The 19,658-nt window shown below is 41.3% G+C and overlaps 1 protein-coding gene across 2 annotated transcripts in view; it reads left to right on the top strand.

The window, feature by feature from the left end:
* The first annotated feature begins 686 nt into the window (after positions 1-686).
* The window catches only part of LOC108712283 (serine/threonine-protein phosphatase 2B catalytic subunit gamma isoform), a 64,636-nt gene continuing 45,664 nt past the window's right edge, over positions 687-19,658 (top strand). The window contains exon 1 of one of the 2 annotated variants that reach the window (XM_041588097.1): positions 687-1,489. In XM_041588097.1, coding sequence (XP_041444031.1) covers positions 1,435-1,489 — 55 coding nt within the window. In that variant the 5' untranslated portion in view covers positions 687-1,434. Of the gene's footprint in view, positions 1,490-7,262; positions 7,405-19,658 lie in introns of those variants that run through there. The other variant, XM_041588096.1, reaches the window with a different exon arrangement.

Raw genomic sequence — 19,658 nt, 5'->3', positions numbered from 1 at the left:
CTGTCCCGTTTTTCATGGGACAGTCCTGATTTTGTCAGCTCAACTCGCAGTCCTGAATTGTTACTGAAATGTCGCAACTTTCTCTTTGATCTCCTGCTAGGGTTGCAACCTGCCCGGTATTTGCCCTGATGATCCCAATGTTATTATTAGGAAAATAAGATAAATATATAAGAAGGATGGTATTGTTTTCCAGAAAAGGTGGCAACCCTATCTCCTGCACTGAACAGCCAGAAAAAGGTACAAAGTTCCAAAAACTTAATTGGCTTTTGGCAGAGAGCCCAGAACACTCAGCTGGTACGGTTGCCACTTGGCAGGTAAAAATGATGGTTGATCCTAATTTTATTAATAGGGAAAAAATATAAATATATAGGAAGGCAGGTATTTTTTTCCAGAAAAGGTGGCAACCCTATCAGCAGGTGCACCGTCCTTTATTAGCAAAACTGTGTTATAACATAAAAAATACAGAATATATAGAATAAATATTTAGTACTTAGAGTGTTAGTCTTTTAAAATATGAGGAGGGTGGTACTTTCTTCTAATCTAATGCCATTCCAAATCATCTCAGGAGCAGCAGAAGCGGAATACATTCCCCATCGTGCCACGCGCGGCGGCCCCATCTCAGGAAGTGGCGCTTCCCTATACATTGGAATGCTGGGAAGTGTAGTCCGAGGGCGGATTTTGTGACGCCAGAGGTCGTGGACACTAAGCTCGAGCACGAGACTGGCAGGTGGGCGGGATCGCGCGGCCGAGAGAAAGAGAGAGAGACAAGAGACAGACGGAGACATCAGGACCCTGTAGAGACAGCCTGGAGAGAGAAAGGGGAGCGAGATATAGCACGAGCTTGAGCCGCATCCTATTATTAGGGTAGTGAGGAAGGTGTCAGGGGCAGAGGAAGAGACCACTAGGTAAGGTGGGGTGGGTGACAGCTAGGGGCGGGCTACAGTCAGGGAAGCCTGGCAAGAGACATCCATTGACAGTTAACTTGGGGGTGACAGGAAGAGCCTCCTGCCACGTGAGTGACACCTAGAGAAGAAGCGACAAGCAGAGTTGAGAGGTTACACACAGGCAGACAATGAGAAAATGACATAAGAGAGGCTCAAGAGACAGTCTGGGTGGGGAGCTAATCCAGCCTAGCAAGCCTGTGCCAGGGAACAAGAAGGGGATCATAAGCTGAGGGGGGATGCCAGGCATGAAGGGGCGTCTCTTGTGAGCCATTGCTGAGGGCAGTGTGGGAGGCAGCCCAGGGCTAATTACTGCAAGAGGGACTGGCCTGAGGGCAGGGGAAAGTTAGACACAGAGAGCTGACCAGGAACAGACATCTTCTACTGGACGTTGTGGCCCTAGGACTAACATTTTGGGACTTGGGGCAAAAAATGGTGTGGAAGTGACAGAGAGACCAGTCACCGAAAGAGACATCCCAGGGCAGCTGGCACCATGTCAGGACCCCGGGGGCAGAACAAGATGTCCAGCACAGAACGCCCCATCAAAGGTACCTTGGCACCTTCTACCCACATTACACATACCACCATAGCCTTACATCACCCTCCTCTCCTGAGCTTCACGTAGTTACTACCAGGGAGGCCTATCAGAGAGAGAGAGAGAGGCACACCAGAGAGAGAGAGAGAAACACACAAGAGAGAGAGGCCCATTCATTTTACCATGATGCCCGTGCAGGTGACAATAGCTTATGAACAAGCTCATGACACCATTTTAGTGTTTTTAAAATTTTACCCATACTACCTAATGGTTGCTTTATGCCTTAGCACTTCATATATTGCAGGAAAGCATAATACATCTATAAAATGTTGGGTGGTGCTTCAGTATGGCACCTTGTCACTGCTTTCGTTATGACACTCAGCAAGTGCCTGGGCTTGAACTGGCAGCATCACACCTAGTAGGCTTTGTACATGCCGAGGCCATGTGGTGCTCCAGGGTTCAATAACAGGACAGGACTACATTACTACCCTTAATTATGAAACATATGCCCTATTTACTGCTTTTATAGCTGCAGACTATTTTTTCTACTTAATCACTCCCGGCCTAGATTGTAAGCTGTTGTGAACAGGTCCTTGCAACCTCCAGTATCAGTGTATGTTGTATTGTAATATGGCATGGTGACATATATATATATATATATATATATATAAGTTTATTGTTAATTCACCCTTTTTTTTCCTGGCACAGGTTATTGGAGAAATGTTGGCATTGATGTCTACTTTGTAGTTCATATACCACATGGTTGTTGGTGCCTGCAGTCTAACCAACATTTCTGTGGGGATGAGGAAGTTGTTCCATATTCATTTCACACATGACTTGTGCCATTTTTACCTCTAGTGTAGCTTTCTTCATTGAAAGCAATGTGTTTTATTTTGAGTCACTGTCACTTTTATAGCTGAGTCCTCCAAAGAGAGGGTGAAGCTGGTTCAGCTTCATATATACACATCTACCTGCAGTTTAACAGCCCTGAAAGCAGTACATCTTCCATAATTCTTAGCCAGCAGTAGCTTAAAGGGGAAGCTAACCATTTTGGTTTCAGCTACTCTCTTGAACCTTATCAGAATGTAAATGAACAGAGGATCATAGGAAGCTAAATAATGACATATTAAAAATACCACAATGGAGCTTTGTGGTCTGTTACTTTTTATGGTTGCTGTGTGGGGGTCAATGATCCTGGCAACTATATAGTGTGTATAAATGCAAAGCATAGATCTAGATAGGTCTATGTATAATATGCTATATGTTACTTTGATTTAGAATTTCTGCTTATAGGGCAACCCAAGCCTTTGATCAAGACTATCTGAGTCTATGTTATGGAAGAGACTGTCCTCTGGGATGCAGTGTGTGCACCATTTGCCGGTCATTTTTTTCTGTGTTTTTTTTAAACGCATGCTGAGAACAAAAAACTGCATATATATATTTTTAAAACTTTTTTTCTACGCAACTAAGTGCCTTTGTTTCCATTCTAAAGGCAATCCTCTACTCTATTGATAGCAGAAAGCTCATCAAGCAAGAAAATTCACTGAAACGCAAATGGAGTAAAACTCAATTTAGAACGCTCATGAGTACAGCCAGGCAGAATGTAATGCAATCAATTAGCAAATGTGTTTGTTGCCCTCAAACCTGTTTAGGGTAAGGCCACACTAAGCGATAGCGCGGCGATTTGACTCGCCGCGACTATTCGCCGCGACTTTTAATCCTCAATCGCTGGCGAAGCTTTGGCGCTGGCGTCTATGATCGCCGCGTGTGTTTTTACGCTGGCGATTTTGCGCGATTTCCCATAGACGCCAGCGCCAAAGTTTCGCTAGCGATTGAGGATTAAAAGTCGCGGCGAATAGTCGCGGCGAGTCAAATCGCCGCGCTATCGCTTAGTGTGGCCTTACCCTTAAACTCCTTTTAAGTGCAGAAAAAACACAGAAAAAAAATGTCCATGTGTAAGAGCCCTTAGAGAATCAACCAGGTGTGACCCCTCGGACTGGATTTTACCTGTAGAGCTACACCAAATATTCAGTCCTGACTCAGGACATAAAGAAAGTTTGCAGAAAAAACACCCGTGTGTAAAGAGCCCTTAGAGCTTTAGTTGGGGATCAGTAGATCTCAAGACACTGTCAACAAACAGCTGGTCTAAATCAACCTCCTATTTCATACTTTTCATTCAGATATGTATTATGTTAAAGTTAAGATATAGTTGTTTGTTAAATATAGCAATATACATTTTCAATAAATCAGTAATTAAGTCACATTTTCCATGGAACAGAAGGCTATCAATGCTTATATGGATGTAGATCCTAATGGGACAATGTCACTAAAAGAAGACCTCCCATTAGTAAAGTATGGTCACTCCTGCCTTTAATAATCAACCCCATATGACCCCTCGGACTGAATTTTACCTGTAGAGCTACACGTGGAGGCACATTTATCATAGGTCGAATTTTGAATTCATATGAGTTTTTAAAAATTCCCCCAAACTCCCAGAAATTCTAAATTTGACCAATCGAAATTTATTTAAGAAAACAGATTTTTCAAACTCGGATGAATTAAATTGACCCGAAAACTCAAATCGAATTCAATTTGAATTTAAAAAACTTGATTTGAGCTTTTTCTCTGAAAAAACTCGAATGTCAGCAAGGCTGCAAACAACTCCTAATTGAACCCTGTATGTCTCCCATTGACTTAAACAGCAATTTGGCAGGTCTTAGGTGGCGAATAGTCAAATTCGAGATCTTAAAGGGCCAGAGTATGATAAATCTTGAAAATCGATTTCAAACTCTAATCGAATTTGAATAACTCCATAGTCGAATTTAACAGTTTTTACCAGAAGAAGATTCTAATTTGAATTTTCAATTCGGCCCTTGATAAATCTTCCCCAAATATCTAGTCCTGACTCGGGACATGAAAGTTTGAGTGCACTTTCGTCTTAGGGCTACGTTGGAGGACAGCAGGCGGAATTACCACCATTGCATATATTTTATAGCCAGTGACATATCTAAAAGTAACTGGGCCCCACAGCAAATTCAAAGTCATTGTTAGAGAACAAGTAATTGTCATGAAAGTGAACCCTGGGTCCCCTAGCCCAGGGGTCCCCAACCTTTTTTGCCCCGGGGACCAAAAAAGAGGCAATTTTTTTTCCAAGCCTGGGGGGTGGTTGTGGAGGGGGGCTGAGATGGGTCAGCGTCCAATTTGCCCACGCCGGCACCCAATTTGGCGCTCTGCTTTAATTGTTCGGCGGCCCAGTTCAGGACTGTCCGCGGCCCAGCGGTTGGGGACCCCTGCCCTAGCCTCTATAGGTACATTCCACTTGCCAACATAATAAAGTTATTGGCTTTATATAACTTCAGTCCTGTGCCATTTAGATCTGGGTGCGGTGTTAATGCTACACTTGCATGCCCATTGTACCAGCTATTTACATTAACCCCCGCCCAGTGCTCCAAATATAGAACCCCCTAAATAATTGCTCCAGGGAATGGCTATTTAATAACAGGCACCCATGCTGGTAAAGGCATGCAGTATCTATGGAACACACAGTCCATCTTCAGTAGCGGCTCGTGGAAATTAAAGGAGGGAGCCTCAGTCTCTCTTCTCGCTCAGTGACAGTGATGCAGAACAGAGATCAGTGCTATGTGCCAGGGCTTTGTATTTGTACTGCGCTCTGGATTCAATGGCACTCACTTGGGACTGAACCAATGCCAAGTCTTGCATGCACTCAACCCATTCATAGGGCTGTTCTTGGTGCTGACACTGTCCTGTTATTAAAAGAACAGTTTAGTATAAAAATAAAAACTGTATAATTAGATGTGTGCAAAATAAAAAAAAAATAAAAAAATGTTTCTAATATAGTTAGTTAGCCAAAAATGTAATGTATAAAGGCTGGAGTGACTGGATGTCTAACATAACAGAACACTACTTCCTGCTTTGCAGCTCTCTTGGTTTCCGCTGATTGGTTACCAGGCAATAACCAATCAGTGACTTGAGGGGGGGCCACATGGGTCATAACTGTTTGCTTTTGAATCTGCCCTGCATGCTGAGGAGCAATTGCAAACTCACTGAACATTTATGTCCCATGTGGCCCCCCTTAAAGTCGCTGACTAAATCAGAGTTGAAAAGCAGGAAGTAGTGTTCTGTTCGACATCCGCTCACTCCAGCCTTTATAGATTAAATTTTTGGCTAACTAACTATATTAGAAACATTTTTTATTTTGCACAGCCTATCTATTTACCCAGTTTTTATTTTTACACTGAACTGTTCCTTTAATGTAATGTAGCGTTGTCTGACCTATGCCAACTGCTGAGCTACTTCTGGCAACATCTCTCACCAGCTGGATTTAACTGGCATAGAGTTTTGTATTGTTCAAATGCTTTTGGGCTCCCATCATTTGACTCAGAAGTAACTGCCAAGAAGTACATTGCCCTTGAGGCCTTCCAATTTATATTACCCCCAAGAGCAATAAGTGGTTGCACCTGGATTTAATCTAGTGCTGGTGCAGAACTGTTGGCCACAAGGCAGCCATTAAAGGGGTGGCTCACCTTTGAGTTAATTTTTAGTATGTTCTAGCATGGCTAATTCTAAGCAACTTTTCAGTTGACTATAATTTTTTTTAAATAGTTTTTTTTTTTTACATATTTACCTTCTTCTGACTTTCCAGCTTTCAAATGGGGGTCACTGACCCCTTCTAAATAACAAATGCTCTGTAAGGCTACACATTTATTTTTGTTGTAAGTTTTAATTACGCATTTTTCTATTCAGGCCCTTTCCTAGTAATTTTCCATTTTTCAGTGCATGGTTGCTAGGGTAATTTGTCTCCAACGATGCCCCATCTTCTTTTCTGCTGATTCACTGCACATGCTCTGTGCTGCTGTCACTTACTGAGCTTAGGGACCCACTCATAATATACACTACACAGAATATAAATGACTGATTAGTAATTAATACAGATAATTATCACATGGCAGCACAGAAAGCAGTGCAATTAGCATCAGAATTTAATAATCAGACCTATAGCATCAGCTTATATTACAGACAAACCTAATTTTCTGCTTGATAATTTTGTGACGACCCCAAAGCTTAGCTTCTCAACCGCTGCTCAGAGCCCACTGAGCATGTCAGTGTCATAGACACTTTCCAAGATGGTGACCCCCCTGTGACAAGTTTGAAGTCCTGGATCATTGCTGCTATTGAGAAGCTGAAACTTTAGGCTGGTGCAATAAGTTCATTATATAAAATATGACAGTTTTAGTCACATTCAGTTTTAGGATTTAGTACTCCTTTAATAACTTGATAAATTAACCCGCTTGTCTTGGAGAACCTTGCCGAGGATCACAAGGAACACTTTCTTGTATGAAACAATAATAGTAGTCATAGTGACATCACTAAGCACCAACTGTAACTTATGATATCACTAAGCTTCCTTTATAATGCTATGCGACTCTTGTGTATTGTATTAGTAAATTATGAGGCTACTAAGGTGCCATCCTTAAAGTTGTGGACTACCTGCCCATGTATGGAGTGTATCTGCCCTGGAGTCTGGATAATGCATATGGGTAACCGGCATTGCCCAATGTATGTGCTAGGTGCCTCTGTTCAGTAGGCAGCCAAGCGCAAGGTAAACTGCCATCTCTTTGTGATCAGGGGATCTCCTTCCCCCCTCCTCCCTAACTCCCTAATAGGATTTCCTACCGTCCTCCTCCTCCCCCACGCAACTGCTTTGGTTCCAGGTGTCTGTGCGCAGCTTTAAAGTGCCTGTCTCCATGCTGTAATCCTTCCACTGGTGGGATAGATGCGGCATGGGGACAGGTAACAGCCAGCCACCCTGTAACAGGGACAACTCAGGGGGACAGGCTGGGGGAGAGGACGGGATCTTTGTTTCGCCGCCCCCTCTGGTGACTCCAGAAGCAGAAAGGGCTCTGATCGGTATGGGGGTCATTTTATTTGGAAATGGGTGTGGTTATGATTTCACATCACTGGTTCCCCCTTATCTCTAGCAGTCGGTCAGTGAGTACCACTTTAATAGAGATTTTCATTGCTTTGCTTTTAAGCTTACAAGTGATTGGCTGTGGCACATTCCCTATGTAATATGTATTCGGCCTGATCCCTTGCATGTGGTTCTCCTGTTAGACTACTTTATTCCCAGATAGCACAAGTCCAACATGGCTTTGGCTCCCTCTGAAACAAGCTTTATGTTATTAATATTAGGGACTTAGACTGTAAGCTCCTTGGGGCTGACACTGATGTGAATGATGTATAAGCTGTGTAAAGTGCTGTGGAATCTGTTGGCGCTATATAAATAAAGGATAATAATACTAATAATATAGCTTGATGTCTCTTTATCCTTTGATGCCTGGAATGCACCTGAACATGACACTTTTACTGGTGCACTCCTCCTATCAAAGGGATTAACCCTTAAATATATTGCTGCATTAACCCCCTTAACTGTATTGCTACTCTTCATGCATCCAGGATGGTCACATTAATAATACAGTGGAAACTCAATTTTACATCCCCTCGTTTTACCTTGCTGTTTTATTGTCCCACCTATATACTATACATACAGTGTTACATTTTCCTGAAAAACGTAAAATGGGGGTTCTACTGTAATTAATAATTTATGTGATGCTGTCATTAACCCTTTACTGCTTTGGGAAAAGTGGAGAATGTGTCATACAAGGCAAACAAACAATTTTAACCCCAGGGGCGTTCCTGGCCCCTCCACCGCCTGAGGCAGCTTGGAGTTGTTGCTGCTGCCCCCCTCCTCCCTGGTGCGCTCACCTTTTTGGTTGGGAGGGTCCACGAGGGCTGCGAAGAGGGCCAGGAAGCTAGCATAGAGAGCATAACTGCATAGTTGAGCACCGGAAATTGGACTCTTAAAGTACCAGGAGCAGCATTTTTGCCGCCACTGGTACCTAGCGGGGTGCTGCTGCCTGAGGCGAGTTACTCAACTTGCCTCATTGGCCAAGCGCCCCTGGTTAACCCTACCATTCACAGAATGAAATTCAGTAGGGTGATACAGGTATGGGACCTGTGCTCCAGAATGCTTGGGACCTGGGGTTTTCCAGATAACGGATCTTTCTGTAATTTGGATCTTCATACCCTAATCTACTAGAGAATTATGCAAACATTAAATAAACCCAATAGGCTTGTTTTGCTTTCAATAAGGATTAATTATAACTTAATTTGGATCAAGTACAAGGTACTGTTTTATTATTACAGAGAAAAAGGAAAAAATCTTTAAAAATGTAGATTATATGGATAAAATGGAGTCTATGGGAGATGGCCTTTCTGTAATCCTGAGCTTTCTGGATAACGGATTTCCGGTTAACAGATCCTATACCTGTACTAATCTATAAAGGGTGCATTTCACATCACAGTGAATAAGATCATTGTGCCTTTACTTGGGACTCACCATATCACCTATTAAATCGTTCCTATCATTAGACGACTCTGTGGATGCAAGCATCTTACTCAGAGACAGACAATCTGGAACTCTCTGACCGTTGCTGGAGTACACCTCCAGGAATTCTCGGCCGCCGACTGGCTGTGTGGGATTGGGCTACAGAGCAGCGGTGGCTAATTGAGACGTTAATAATTTGATCATTTGGCTTCAACGTGGGAGTAACCCTGTAACAATTCATTTATTGCCACCAGTTCTCTGCCTTCATACAGGACCAAGGCGCAACCAGCCTGCAACTGCTCTGTTTCATTGCTGGTGGGGTAGAGCAGTGGCAAATGAGCTTAGATTAGATATCCTGTCAGCAGGTTCTGTTATACTGTATTCTAAATGTAAATTTGTAGACAAGTGGATGTTTTACATTCTGTGATATTTGATGTTTTTTTGCACAGATATCATCGCAGACTAGCAATAGGATAAACTCAAGGTTGAGAAACTCTCCTTCGGCCAATCTGCATACGTTTCCCTGGATGGCACATAGATACCTAGAGAGTGTCTTGACCCAGTTTTACTGCTTGTACAGCAAGCACAGTATTAGCATCATTGTATTCTTTTTCAGTTGTATCTCACCGTCCTCATTGTGCTGGCAAACACAAATTCTAGTTATTTTTAGAGAATTATTTTAAAAGTTAAAAAAAACACACAAGCTTTAACCCTTTAACATCATCGACAGTGAATTTTTAAAGTGATACTGTCATGGGAAATTTATTTTTCAAAATGCATCAGTTAATAGTGCTATCCTAATTCTGCACTGAAATCCATTTCTCAAAAGAGCAAACAGATTTTTTTATTTAATTTTGAAATCTGATATGGGGCTAGACATATTCTCAGTTTCCCAGCTGCCCCCAGTCATGTGACATGTGCTCTGATGAACTTCAGTCAATCTTTACTGCTGTACTGCAAGATGGAGCTAAAAAAATTGGCCCGACCCACCCGGACAAGAAAAATAAAACTGTAGCCTCAGAGGCTGGGTAGTATTTAGGTTCAGTGCTGCTATAGATTTATCCTTTGAAATCACACAGGTAACACCCTGTCTGCTACCTGTACACAACATTGCCCAGTACTTATAGACTGAAAGCTGGCCCACTGAACTCCATTAAAAAAAGCATGCAGAAACTAAGACCATTGGACTGCACAACTATTAAAGGGGTTGTTCACTTTCCAACACTGTTTCACTTTCCAACACTTTTTTCACAGTTGATTTTAGATAGTTCACCAGAAATAAAGACTACTTTCCATCCTTTATTTTTTTTTTTTATTATTTTTACAAAATTGAAGTGTAATGTTTAATTTTTCACCTTCTAAAACAGCTCTGGGGGGGTGGGGTCACCGTCTCTCTAAACCAGCGGCCCCTAACCAGTTTAAAGCAAGACAATTCATCCGAGGATGGGTGGGGGCAGGCTGATGCGTGAGTGCATTTCAGGCTTACAAAGAAACACTGTCCAATCAGTATTTTGGTCCTTGTCGCGATCAGTAGAAATTCATAAAAAGAAGGCACAAGGGTATGGGAAGCCAGTTGATGGTGAGTAGACAATGCATGCATCTCTTCTATTGGATATTGTGGCAATAACAGAATTAAGGCATATATACATCTGATGATTCAATATATTCCCCAAAATCACAGCACTCATGATAAATCAGCTCATGTTGCCTGGGCGCACGCCACGAAAACTGCATACAATCCTCCACTGGAATATATATTCCAGTTCTTATACTGGCTTGGGGGCTGCAGAGGATACAGACTCAATTATACATACATTGTCATATATATATATATATATATATATATATATATATATATATATATATATATATATATATATATATATATATATATATATGACGTAATGTATGTATATTTGGGTCTGTATCCTCTGCAACCCCCAAGCCAGTATAAGAACTGGAATTGGGTGTGCCTGAAATGTTGGCTAACTGAGTTTTTTCACTGGCATGTGAGATTGCAGACATTCCGCTTATAATGGTCAAGGGATTCCATGGCTTGGTGTGGTGCAGCTATATTATATCCCTGCTGGCAGATGAGTGTGGTGGGGGATGTTTGATTTAGATTCCTAAAAAGCCCCTGCCTTCCATTTTTGCTGTTTCTGTGCTGTGTTTCTGCTCTGTGGCACAAAGCTCCTGAATATGAAAGGAACACTCTATAAATAAATGATTATAATAATATGGTGTGGTTAGCTCAATCTCAATTTTATTTTCCACCCTCCTACTTTTTTTCATGCCTTCCTCAATTTCAGCCTTCCATCTCCACTTGCTCCTTCCACATCTTTCTTTTTATACTCTAGCCCACACTGTGACTGTATTGCCCCTTGCATAGTAACCCATAAGAACCTGCCTGACTTTAGCTTCCATTAATCTTTTGCAGGCCATACATGGGGGCATCAGTCCAGGGTGTCCACTGTCTTTCAGAAAGAGTGGCTGGAATTGAGTAAAATATAACTGCACATATGAATGGCTTTTTTTTGCCTAGTTTGCTTTGCGCAAGTAGAAGATGAAGGAGACCACACACTCCCAAAGGCCTTATAGTTTGGTTGTTAAGGTTGATCTGACCAGACTGCTAATTGATTTAGGATTGCCACATTTTTTTCCTTCCAAAAATGGGCAGGTGGCACGCCGGTGATGTAGAGGGGTGAGCTGGTGACTTAGGGGGGCAGGCCGGGTGACATTGGGTGGTGGGGTGGGTGATGTCGAGGGCAGGACTGTTGATGTGGATAATTGGCATGTCATTCACTTCAATATCCTGTCCGGATTTCCTAATTTGGGGTGAAATCCGGACAGGTGGCAATCCTAAATTGATTTGGGTTATAAATATACATATATCAATCCCCTCAAACTATTATTTGCTTAGTTATCAGCCTGCCTTAAAGGAGAACTAAAGCCTAAATATGAATATGGCAAGAAATTTAGTATTTTATATACCATACTTACTAAACCAGCAGAGAGGTTCATCCGTACTATAACAGCAATGATCTATGTATACAAATGTATCTACAGCTGCTCCCCATTTTGGATTTTGGTAGGCCATCGTTGAAGTGTCATCGGCACAGCTCAGTATGCTCTGGGCTGCTGCTGAGGAGCTAAGCTTAGGGGTTGTCTGAGAATGAGGTTCTTTTGTCATCGAAGCTCTTGCTACAGGGCTTACTTAAGCTGGCCATAGACGCAAAGATCAGACCGTACGAATCGAGGATTCGTATGATTTTTGGACCGTGTATTCTGTTTTTGTGACGTGTGTATGTGTATGTATATATATATATATATATATATATATATATATATATATATATATATATATATATATATATATATATATATATATATATATTTTATATGTATATGCCGTGCAACATCCAAAAAGAAGATGGAGAGCTACTGGAGGCATCTTCAGAGCATAGATCTTCGCTGCTTAACATGGGTCACTTTGACCTTGTAAAGAACCTTGACCTTGTAAAGAGTGCCCAGAACACAATGTGCAACATTTTTAGCCTACTTCTTAGTTCTTTTTTAAGTGCAGTTTCAGAAGTCAGTATTTTCACTCTTGTGGTATATAGCAGGATTTACTTGCTGGACTGATCACTACTTACTGTATAAGTTTTCCAAGGGCAGCGGGCCTCTCCAGAATTGTGCTCTCTGACCTGATGAAACTTCAGCAAACACAATTGCTGTCAAATGTTCCTCTTATATGAAGGGAGTTAGGGGGTCAGAGAAGGAAATATCTCTTCATAACTGACCTGGTATATTTATCATGCCAAACAGTGGCCTGGATGCCACCCTGGTTCAAAGGATATGAGTTTTTGCTCAAGGACACTGCTAGTATGTGATCTGCTTTGTTGTCACATTATCTTCTATCGAGAACCTGCTTCCATGCCAATCCCTTGTACAGCAACTCTGACCTTCATGGTAGAGTCCTGCGCGGAACCAATGTTTGAAACCCGCAACCCACACCGCGACCCGACGCGACCCGCAAGTGCCTTATCTGCAACCCGATCCGTGACCCACTGACCATCAAGAAACAGGAAATGCTGTCATTGTAAACCGGAGGTGACATCATTAGTAATAAACGTAAAGGAGTAAAACTTGCTTTTAAGAAGGCCCACAACCAGACCCGCAGAACTGCCAACCCGCGTCTACACCCGCACCAGAAAAGTTCTACCCGAAACCAGCAGGTTACCCGCTTTTTTTGTGGGTACCCAACCCACTGCAGGACTCTACTTCATGGGTAGGCCGGGTCAGCAGGTATGCTTCCTTGTTTTCAACAGCAGCTTCATTTTTCTGTATCAACATCTTTTTATGTATGTCATAAAATGTCTGTTAAAGTCTTGTGTGGAGGGAAGTACTATTGACATTAAACCTGCCTAGTATCATGTTGGATGTCTAGAATTCCTGTCGTACTGATGAACATGACTTTCCCCTCAGTTAAAACAGGGAGCAGAACATTCTACCTCCTAGTCGGTAGAAAATGAATCATGTAAAGATACGTTCATGTCTGGAAATGACCCACCATGTCTTTCTAAAATTTCTACAATCCCAAGGACATTCAATTCATTAGTCAGTGAGTGGCCTTGGATTTTTTTGCAGGCCAAAATGATTCTGATGCATTTCTGTGTAGTGGAAGGGCTTGTTTTTCTTTTCGAAAAGAGAGAAGCTGCCATGTTTTCTGTCTTTTGTGCCCCACATATAGATGAATGGTGGTAGCAGCGTAGATGGCAGCCATGTTTGGTAGCAATGCAGGTGGCAGCCATGGTGGTAGTAACATTGGTGCCCTCTGTAGCTGACTGGTAAATGTAATATACAGACATGGGACCTGTTATGAAGAATGCTTCATAACTTGACCTTGTGTTTTACTGATAAGGGGTCTTTCCATTATTTGGCTGAATGAGAAATAATCATCCAACTACATGTAACATACCTTCTTTTTTTGACCATGCCCATTTTTGTGGCCACACCCACTAATTACTGAGCTCATTTTATAAAATGATAGATCAAAGAGAAAGTCGGGACATTTCAGTAACAAACCCGGGACTGTGGGTTGAGCTGTCAAAATCGGGATTGTCCCGTAAAAAACGGGGCAGTTGAGAGGTATGCATGTAATAGAGTTGGACGTCCATGGAATAGAGATGTTACAAGTCCCTAAAGAGTTTCATGCAATGTCACATGATGAGGGTGATTTCACTAAGCATCAGTTCTAATTGATGACATCGCTAAGCACACTATTTTAGTATATATTCTACATCAGAGGTCCCCAATCTTTTTTTCTTGTAAACCATGTTCAAATGTAAAAAGAGTGGGGGAGCAGCGCAAACATGAAAAAAGTTCCTGGAGATGCAAAGTAAGTGCTGTGATTGGCTATTTGATAGCCCCTATGTGGACTGGCAGCCTACAGGAGACTCTGTTTGGCAGTACACCTAGTTTTTATGCAACTAAAACTTGCCTCCAAGCCTAGAATTCAAAATGAAGCCCCTGCTTTGAGGCCAATGGGAGCAACATCCAAGGGGTTGGTGAGTAACATGTTCCTCACGAGCCTCTGGTTGGGAATCCGTGTTCTACTGCTTATTTATGGATATGGCATTAGCTGATAAATCAAACTGAACGTGGTGTTTTTGAAAAAGGAAGTGAAGCAGTAACCCTACATGACTCTGATATTGTCATCTCTGTGTTTCTGTACTCTGCTGCTTTTATAAAACAATATTGTATTAAACCTTGGGCACTTGCAAAATGCTGTTATTGTATTCCTCAATTTGCCTTTATAATACTTTGTTATTTTTCCATTTGCCTCAGCGTAAAAATGCATGTAGGATGTGCTTTATGCGTCTCTAAGACCTTCAGTGTTCAGGAATTATCTTGTTGTCCTGTAGTTATTCTCAGTATCACATTACCCAGGCAGCCAAGAAATAGCACCGTTATTTGATTACCACTCTTTCTATATAGAAATTCCTTGTACAGGGGATGTCGATCCAAAAAAAATATAGATGTATTTTCTTCTTTTGCACAATGAAAGATGATATAATTCTAGGCCACTTTGCGATACGTATGAATGAAATAAGACGTTTGTTAGCTCTTTTGGGAAGAGCCCTCCACCTTTTATATCAGGTATTGGTTGCTATGTATGAAATACTGAATGTTCACTGTATAAACCCATTTATTGTATAGTGACATGGAATATGTTGGCACATGTTAACAACAATAATAATAATAATTATACAGGTATTGGACCTGTTATCCAGAATGCTCTGGACCTGGGGACAAATCTTTCCGTAATTTGGACCTTCATACCTTTAGTCTACTAAAAAATCATGTAAACATTAAACAAACCCAATAGGTTGATTTTGCTTCCAATAAGGATTCATTTTATCTTAGTTTGGATCAAGTACAAGGTACTGTTTTATTATTACAGAAAAAAAGGAAATAACTTTAAAAAAAATTGGATTATTTGAATAAAATGGAGTCCATAAGAGATGATCTTTCTTTAATTTGGAACTTTTTGGACAACAGGTTTCTGCATAACGGATCCCATGCCTGTAATAATAATTATTATTAATGTAATGCTATAATGCAAAACTGTTTTTGGATGTAGTTTCCCTTTAACACAGGTCTGTTACTGAGCTCCTGTTATGCCTGTATAAGCCCTTCAGTGTTGTGGCCATTATTCACATCGGATTGGATAATTGGTATCACATTACCTGTGATGTGCAGGTATATTCAATACCCATGGGTCGAGCAGGTTCAGGTCACAAGGTGGGGTTGCTGGTGTGTTGTCATCTTTCAGCAAGTCATCCCTGTTCATGACAAAGACAGGCCATTACCTCTATGTGACACCACCAGCAGGTACATGTTTGGGTTAAGTAAAGGGGGGCCCTGAGGGGGTGCGGGCCCTGGCCCGCTCGCACCCCCGGTAGTTCCGCCACTGCCGATAAAAGCTTCCAATGGACCTAGTCTCCAGCTTATCAACCTGCGTATGGGGCCATGCAACCAGTCTACCCAATTGATATCTGACCAAAATCATAAGATTTCGATGGGGCAGGTTTGAAAATCTGTTGTAGCAAGAAGCACATCAACTCACCAAACAAGCAGCTCTTTCCATGTATGTAACCATAGGGGTGGTTCACCTTTAAGTTAACTTTTAGTATGTTATAGAATGCCCACTTGTAATCAACTTTGCAATTGGTCTTCATTATTATTATTTAGGCTTTGACTTATTTGCTTTATCCTTCTCTTTCCAGCTTTCAAATAGGGGGTCACTGACCCCATCTAAAATCAAATGCTCTGTAAGGCTACAAATCTATTGTTATTTCTACTTTTTATTACTATTCTTTCGATTCAGGCCCTCTCTTGTTCATATTCCAGTCTCTTGTTCAAATCAATGTGTAGGTGCTAGGATCAATTGGGCCCTAGCAACCAGATTGCTGAAATTACAAACTGGAGAGCTGTTGAATAAAAGCTAAATAACTCGAAAAGCACAAATAATAAAAAATGAAAACCAATTGCAAATTGTCTCAGTACATAACTCTCTAGTGCATACTAAAAGTAAGTTTAAAGGACAACTCCTTTAAGGGTATGCATGGTTGGGTTGGTATGGGTTTCCTAGGAGCCGGTTAGGGTTCAGTGTGGATCATAGTTTTTGTGACCCACACATGTCTACTGTGCACAGTAAAATGCTTTTCAACAGTGTTAATCCTATGACACACGTTTCTTTTTTACGCCGGTGAGGTAAACAACATTAAGCCCCCCCCACTCCATATCTGTATGGATATTACAGGACTGGGATCTACCTGTCAGTTCACACATGTAACCAAGTGTTTTTTGACTGGCCAGCAGAGAAAACACAATATATTATATATAAATATATTTGGGGCTCATTTATCAACACTGGGCAAATTTGCCCATGGGCCGTTACCTATAGCAACCAATCAGTGATTAGCTTTTTAAAGCCAACTGTAAGAAGAACAATGAATGCAGCGATTTGATTGGTTGCCATGGGTTACTGCTCATGGGCAAATTTGCCCAGTGTTGATAAATGACCCTCAGTGTGTGCCATAAGCCTTAAGATGGCCATGCAGTCAGATAATGATCAATGCAGTCAGATATTGATCAGGGAGGCCTGTCGGAGGGCCCCATGCATTGGTCGATGAGCTGTGAATCGGTCTAAAGGACCTGAATTGTGTTGGTTGTTGCCTGGTACTTGGCTCAGAATGTTTAGCTGGCCATAAACGTGCAAAAATACCTTCAATGTTGGACAAACTATTGTGCTGTGCAATGTAGTAAAAGAACAGATCAAACAATGCTCTGCCCCTGACAGCAATCGCACGAAAGTTATGTCTGACAAAAGCTGGTGACAGTCTCCCACTGATATTATCAGATAGGCAATACATGCAGAGATAGAAATTTTCTAACCTGTCTGATCGAATGATCGTCATGGCACGAAAAATGACGGGACACTCCACACACGGCCCGAAAATCATATAAAACGAAAAATTGTATGATCAAATCTTTGTGTTTATCGCCAGCTTTAGGAAACGAAGAATTGAGGAAACGGCACACAGAATTGAATGCAAAAGGGGATATAAATACCCCTATAGATTTATTGTGTCAAACAGCACAACGTTTCGGGGGCAGGCCCCTTCGTCAGGTGATATGATATCGCCAGCTTTAGCCCATATCCTTGTGCGACTGTATTTTGATTGGTCTCATGTTACTGTGGGAGCCATGAAGTGGCGCTGAGTGTTATTCTATAACCCTGTGTACATTTACATTGCTGAGAGTGTATGCACCGCTCCCTGGCTTATTATGTTACTCTGTGTACTTTTGCTTTACTCTGCTCCTTATTATATTACCCAGTGAATCAACTCAGAAGTTATTACATTGTCCTTTGTGCTTTTATATGCCTTAAGTTAAGGCCACATGAGGAGATTCGGGGACATTTTGTCGCCTGGCAACTAATCACCTCGTCTTTTGAGCAACGATCTCCCCGAACTGCCTCTGCGTTTTTCCCCATCGGCTACAATGCAAAATCCTCAGGCAACTTTGGGCGACTATTGAAAACGCATCGCCGCGTGTGCATTAGCGTGTGTATTATATAGTGAATAAAGTACCCCCTATTGTAAAATATAAGGATATTATAAGTCACTGAGGAGTTCCATGCCCATATAAAAGCACGAGGCCAAGGGGTACTGTATTATAATACACAAGTTTTATTGAGTCAAAAATGTGTGACAAAAATGACATCACTACTCAACGTTTATAACTGATGACATCACTAGTCATCGTTTATAAGAATATAATTTACAAGATATTCATGGCTTTTGTGTATTTTATATATATATATATATGTATGTATGTATGTATGTATGTATGTGTATATATATATATATATATATATATATATATATATATATATATATATATATATATATATATATATATATATAAAAATATACATACATTCAGGTTTATTGTATTGTCCATATTGTTGCAAGACAATGAACATGTCCAGTCTTCTGGATACATTTTTGGAAAGAGTCACTGACTGACCAGGGCAATCATGCATGACTACTTTATGCTTCCCCCAAACCAAGGTCACTTGGAGGAACAATTCTCCTGATCAAGAGGTTGACCCAATCCTTTAGGTATCCCTTAAACTTTCTCAGTGGTACATGGGCCGATGATGAGGTGGTCAAGAGTGGCTTAGTCAGCAACTGTATGGCCAGCATAAGACACTGATTTGGATCTTAGCTAATGGAGGTTTTGTGATGACTTGGAGACCTTTAAGGGATTCTGTCATGATTTTTATGATGTAGTTTTTATTTCTAAATGACACTGTTTACACTGCAAATAATTCACTCTACAAAATAAAATTTAATTCCTGAACCAGCAAGTGTATTTTTTTAGTTGTAATATTGGTGTATAGGCAGCCATCTCAGGTCATTTTGCCTGATCATTGACTGGGGGCAATTGGGAAACTGACAATATATCTAGCCCCATGTCAAAATTAAATTTAAAAAAAATCTGGTTGCTCTTTTGAGAAATTGATTTCATTGCAGAATTCTGCTGGAGCAGCACTATTAACTGTGTTTTGCAAAAAACAAAATTCCGGTGACAGTATCCCTTTAACTTGGCTTCTGTTGTGAGGCAAGTCTGGCCAGCTGCAGTGTGCTTTGGCCAACAGGGTGTGCAGCAATAGAGCTTTCTCGGTTCCCAGAAGCATAAAAAAAACAAAGCTTTTTGGGTTTTTGCCACCATATATTAGAAGCAGGCAGGGATCTTCAGTGGCAGTTCTTGGACCACTCGCAGACCGTGGCCTTTCATTTAGACACTGCCCTCTGAATTCACAGGAAACCCTCAAACAGCCCCAGTAAAGAAATAGAAAACCCGTGTAAACCCTGAACATAACCAGAGTTCATGGTACTAATGGGTTGTTATATAGAAGGGCTCCAAGGTCCAAGACACCACAGGGCAACACTAAAATGTAGCCAATTAAAAAGTCACAGTTGCTTCCCAAAAGTGAACAGCTACAAATGATCCATGAAAAAAGCAGAGTAGAGTTTCCCAATCAGTTTGGGACCCAAAGCAGTTGTTGAGAGATTGCCCAGAAGGCTAGTTAGGGTTAGTTTAGGCTCTTTGGTTAATTTGGGCAAAAAATGTCTTTTCATATATGATGAGAACCTTCAGTGGAGCTCATGCTCAGAATTCTGTGCTTGCAGTCCTCTTAGGA

This window comes from Xenopus laevis, chromosome 3S (genome assembly GCF_017654675.1).
Source record: "Xenopus laevis strain J_2021 chromosome 3S, Xenopus_laevis_v10.1, whole genome shotgun sequence".
NCBI lineage: Eukaryota > Metazoa > Chordata > Amphibia > Anura > Pipidae > Xenopus > Xenopus laevis.
Note: the sequence above shows the minus strand (reverse complement) of the source record. Positions and strands in the feature narration are given on the sequence as shown.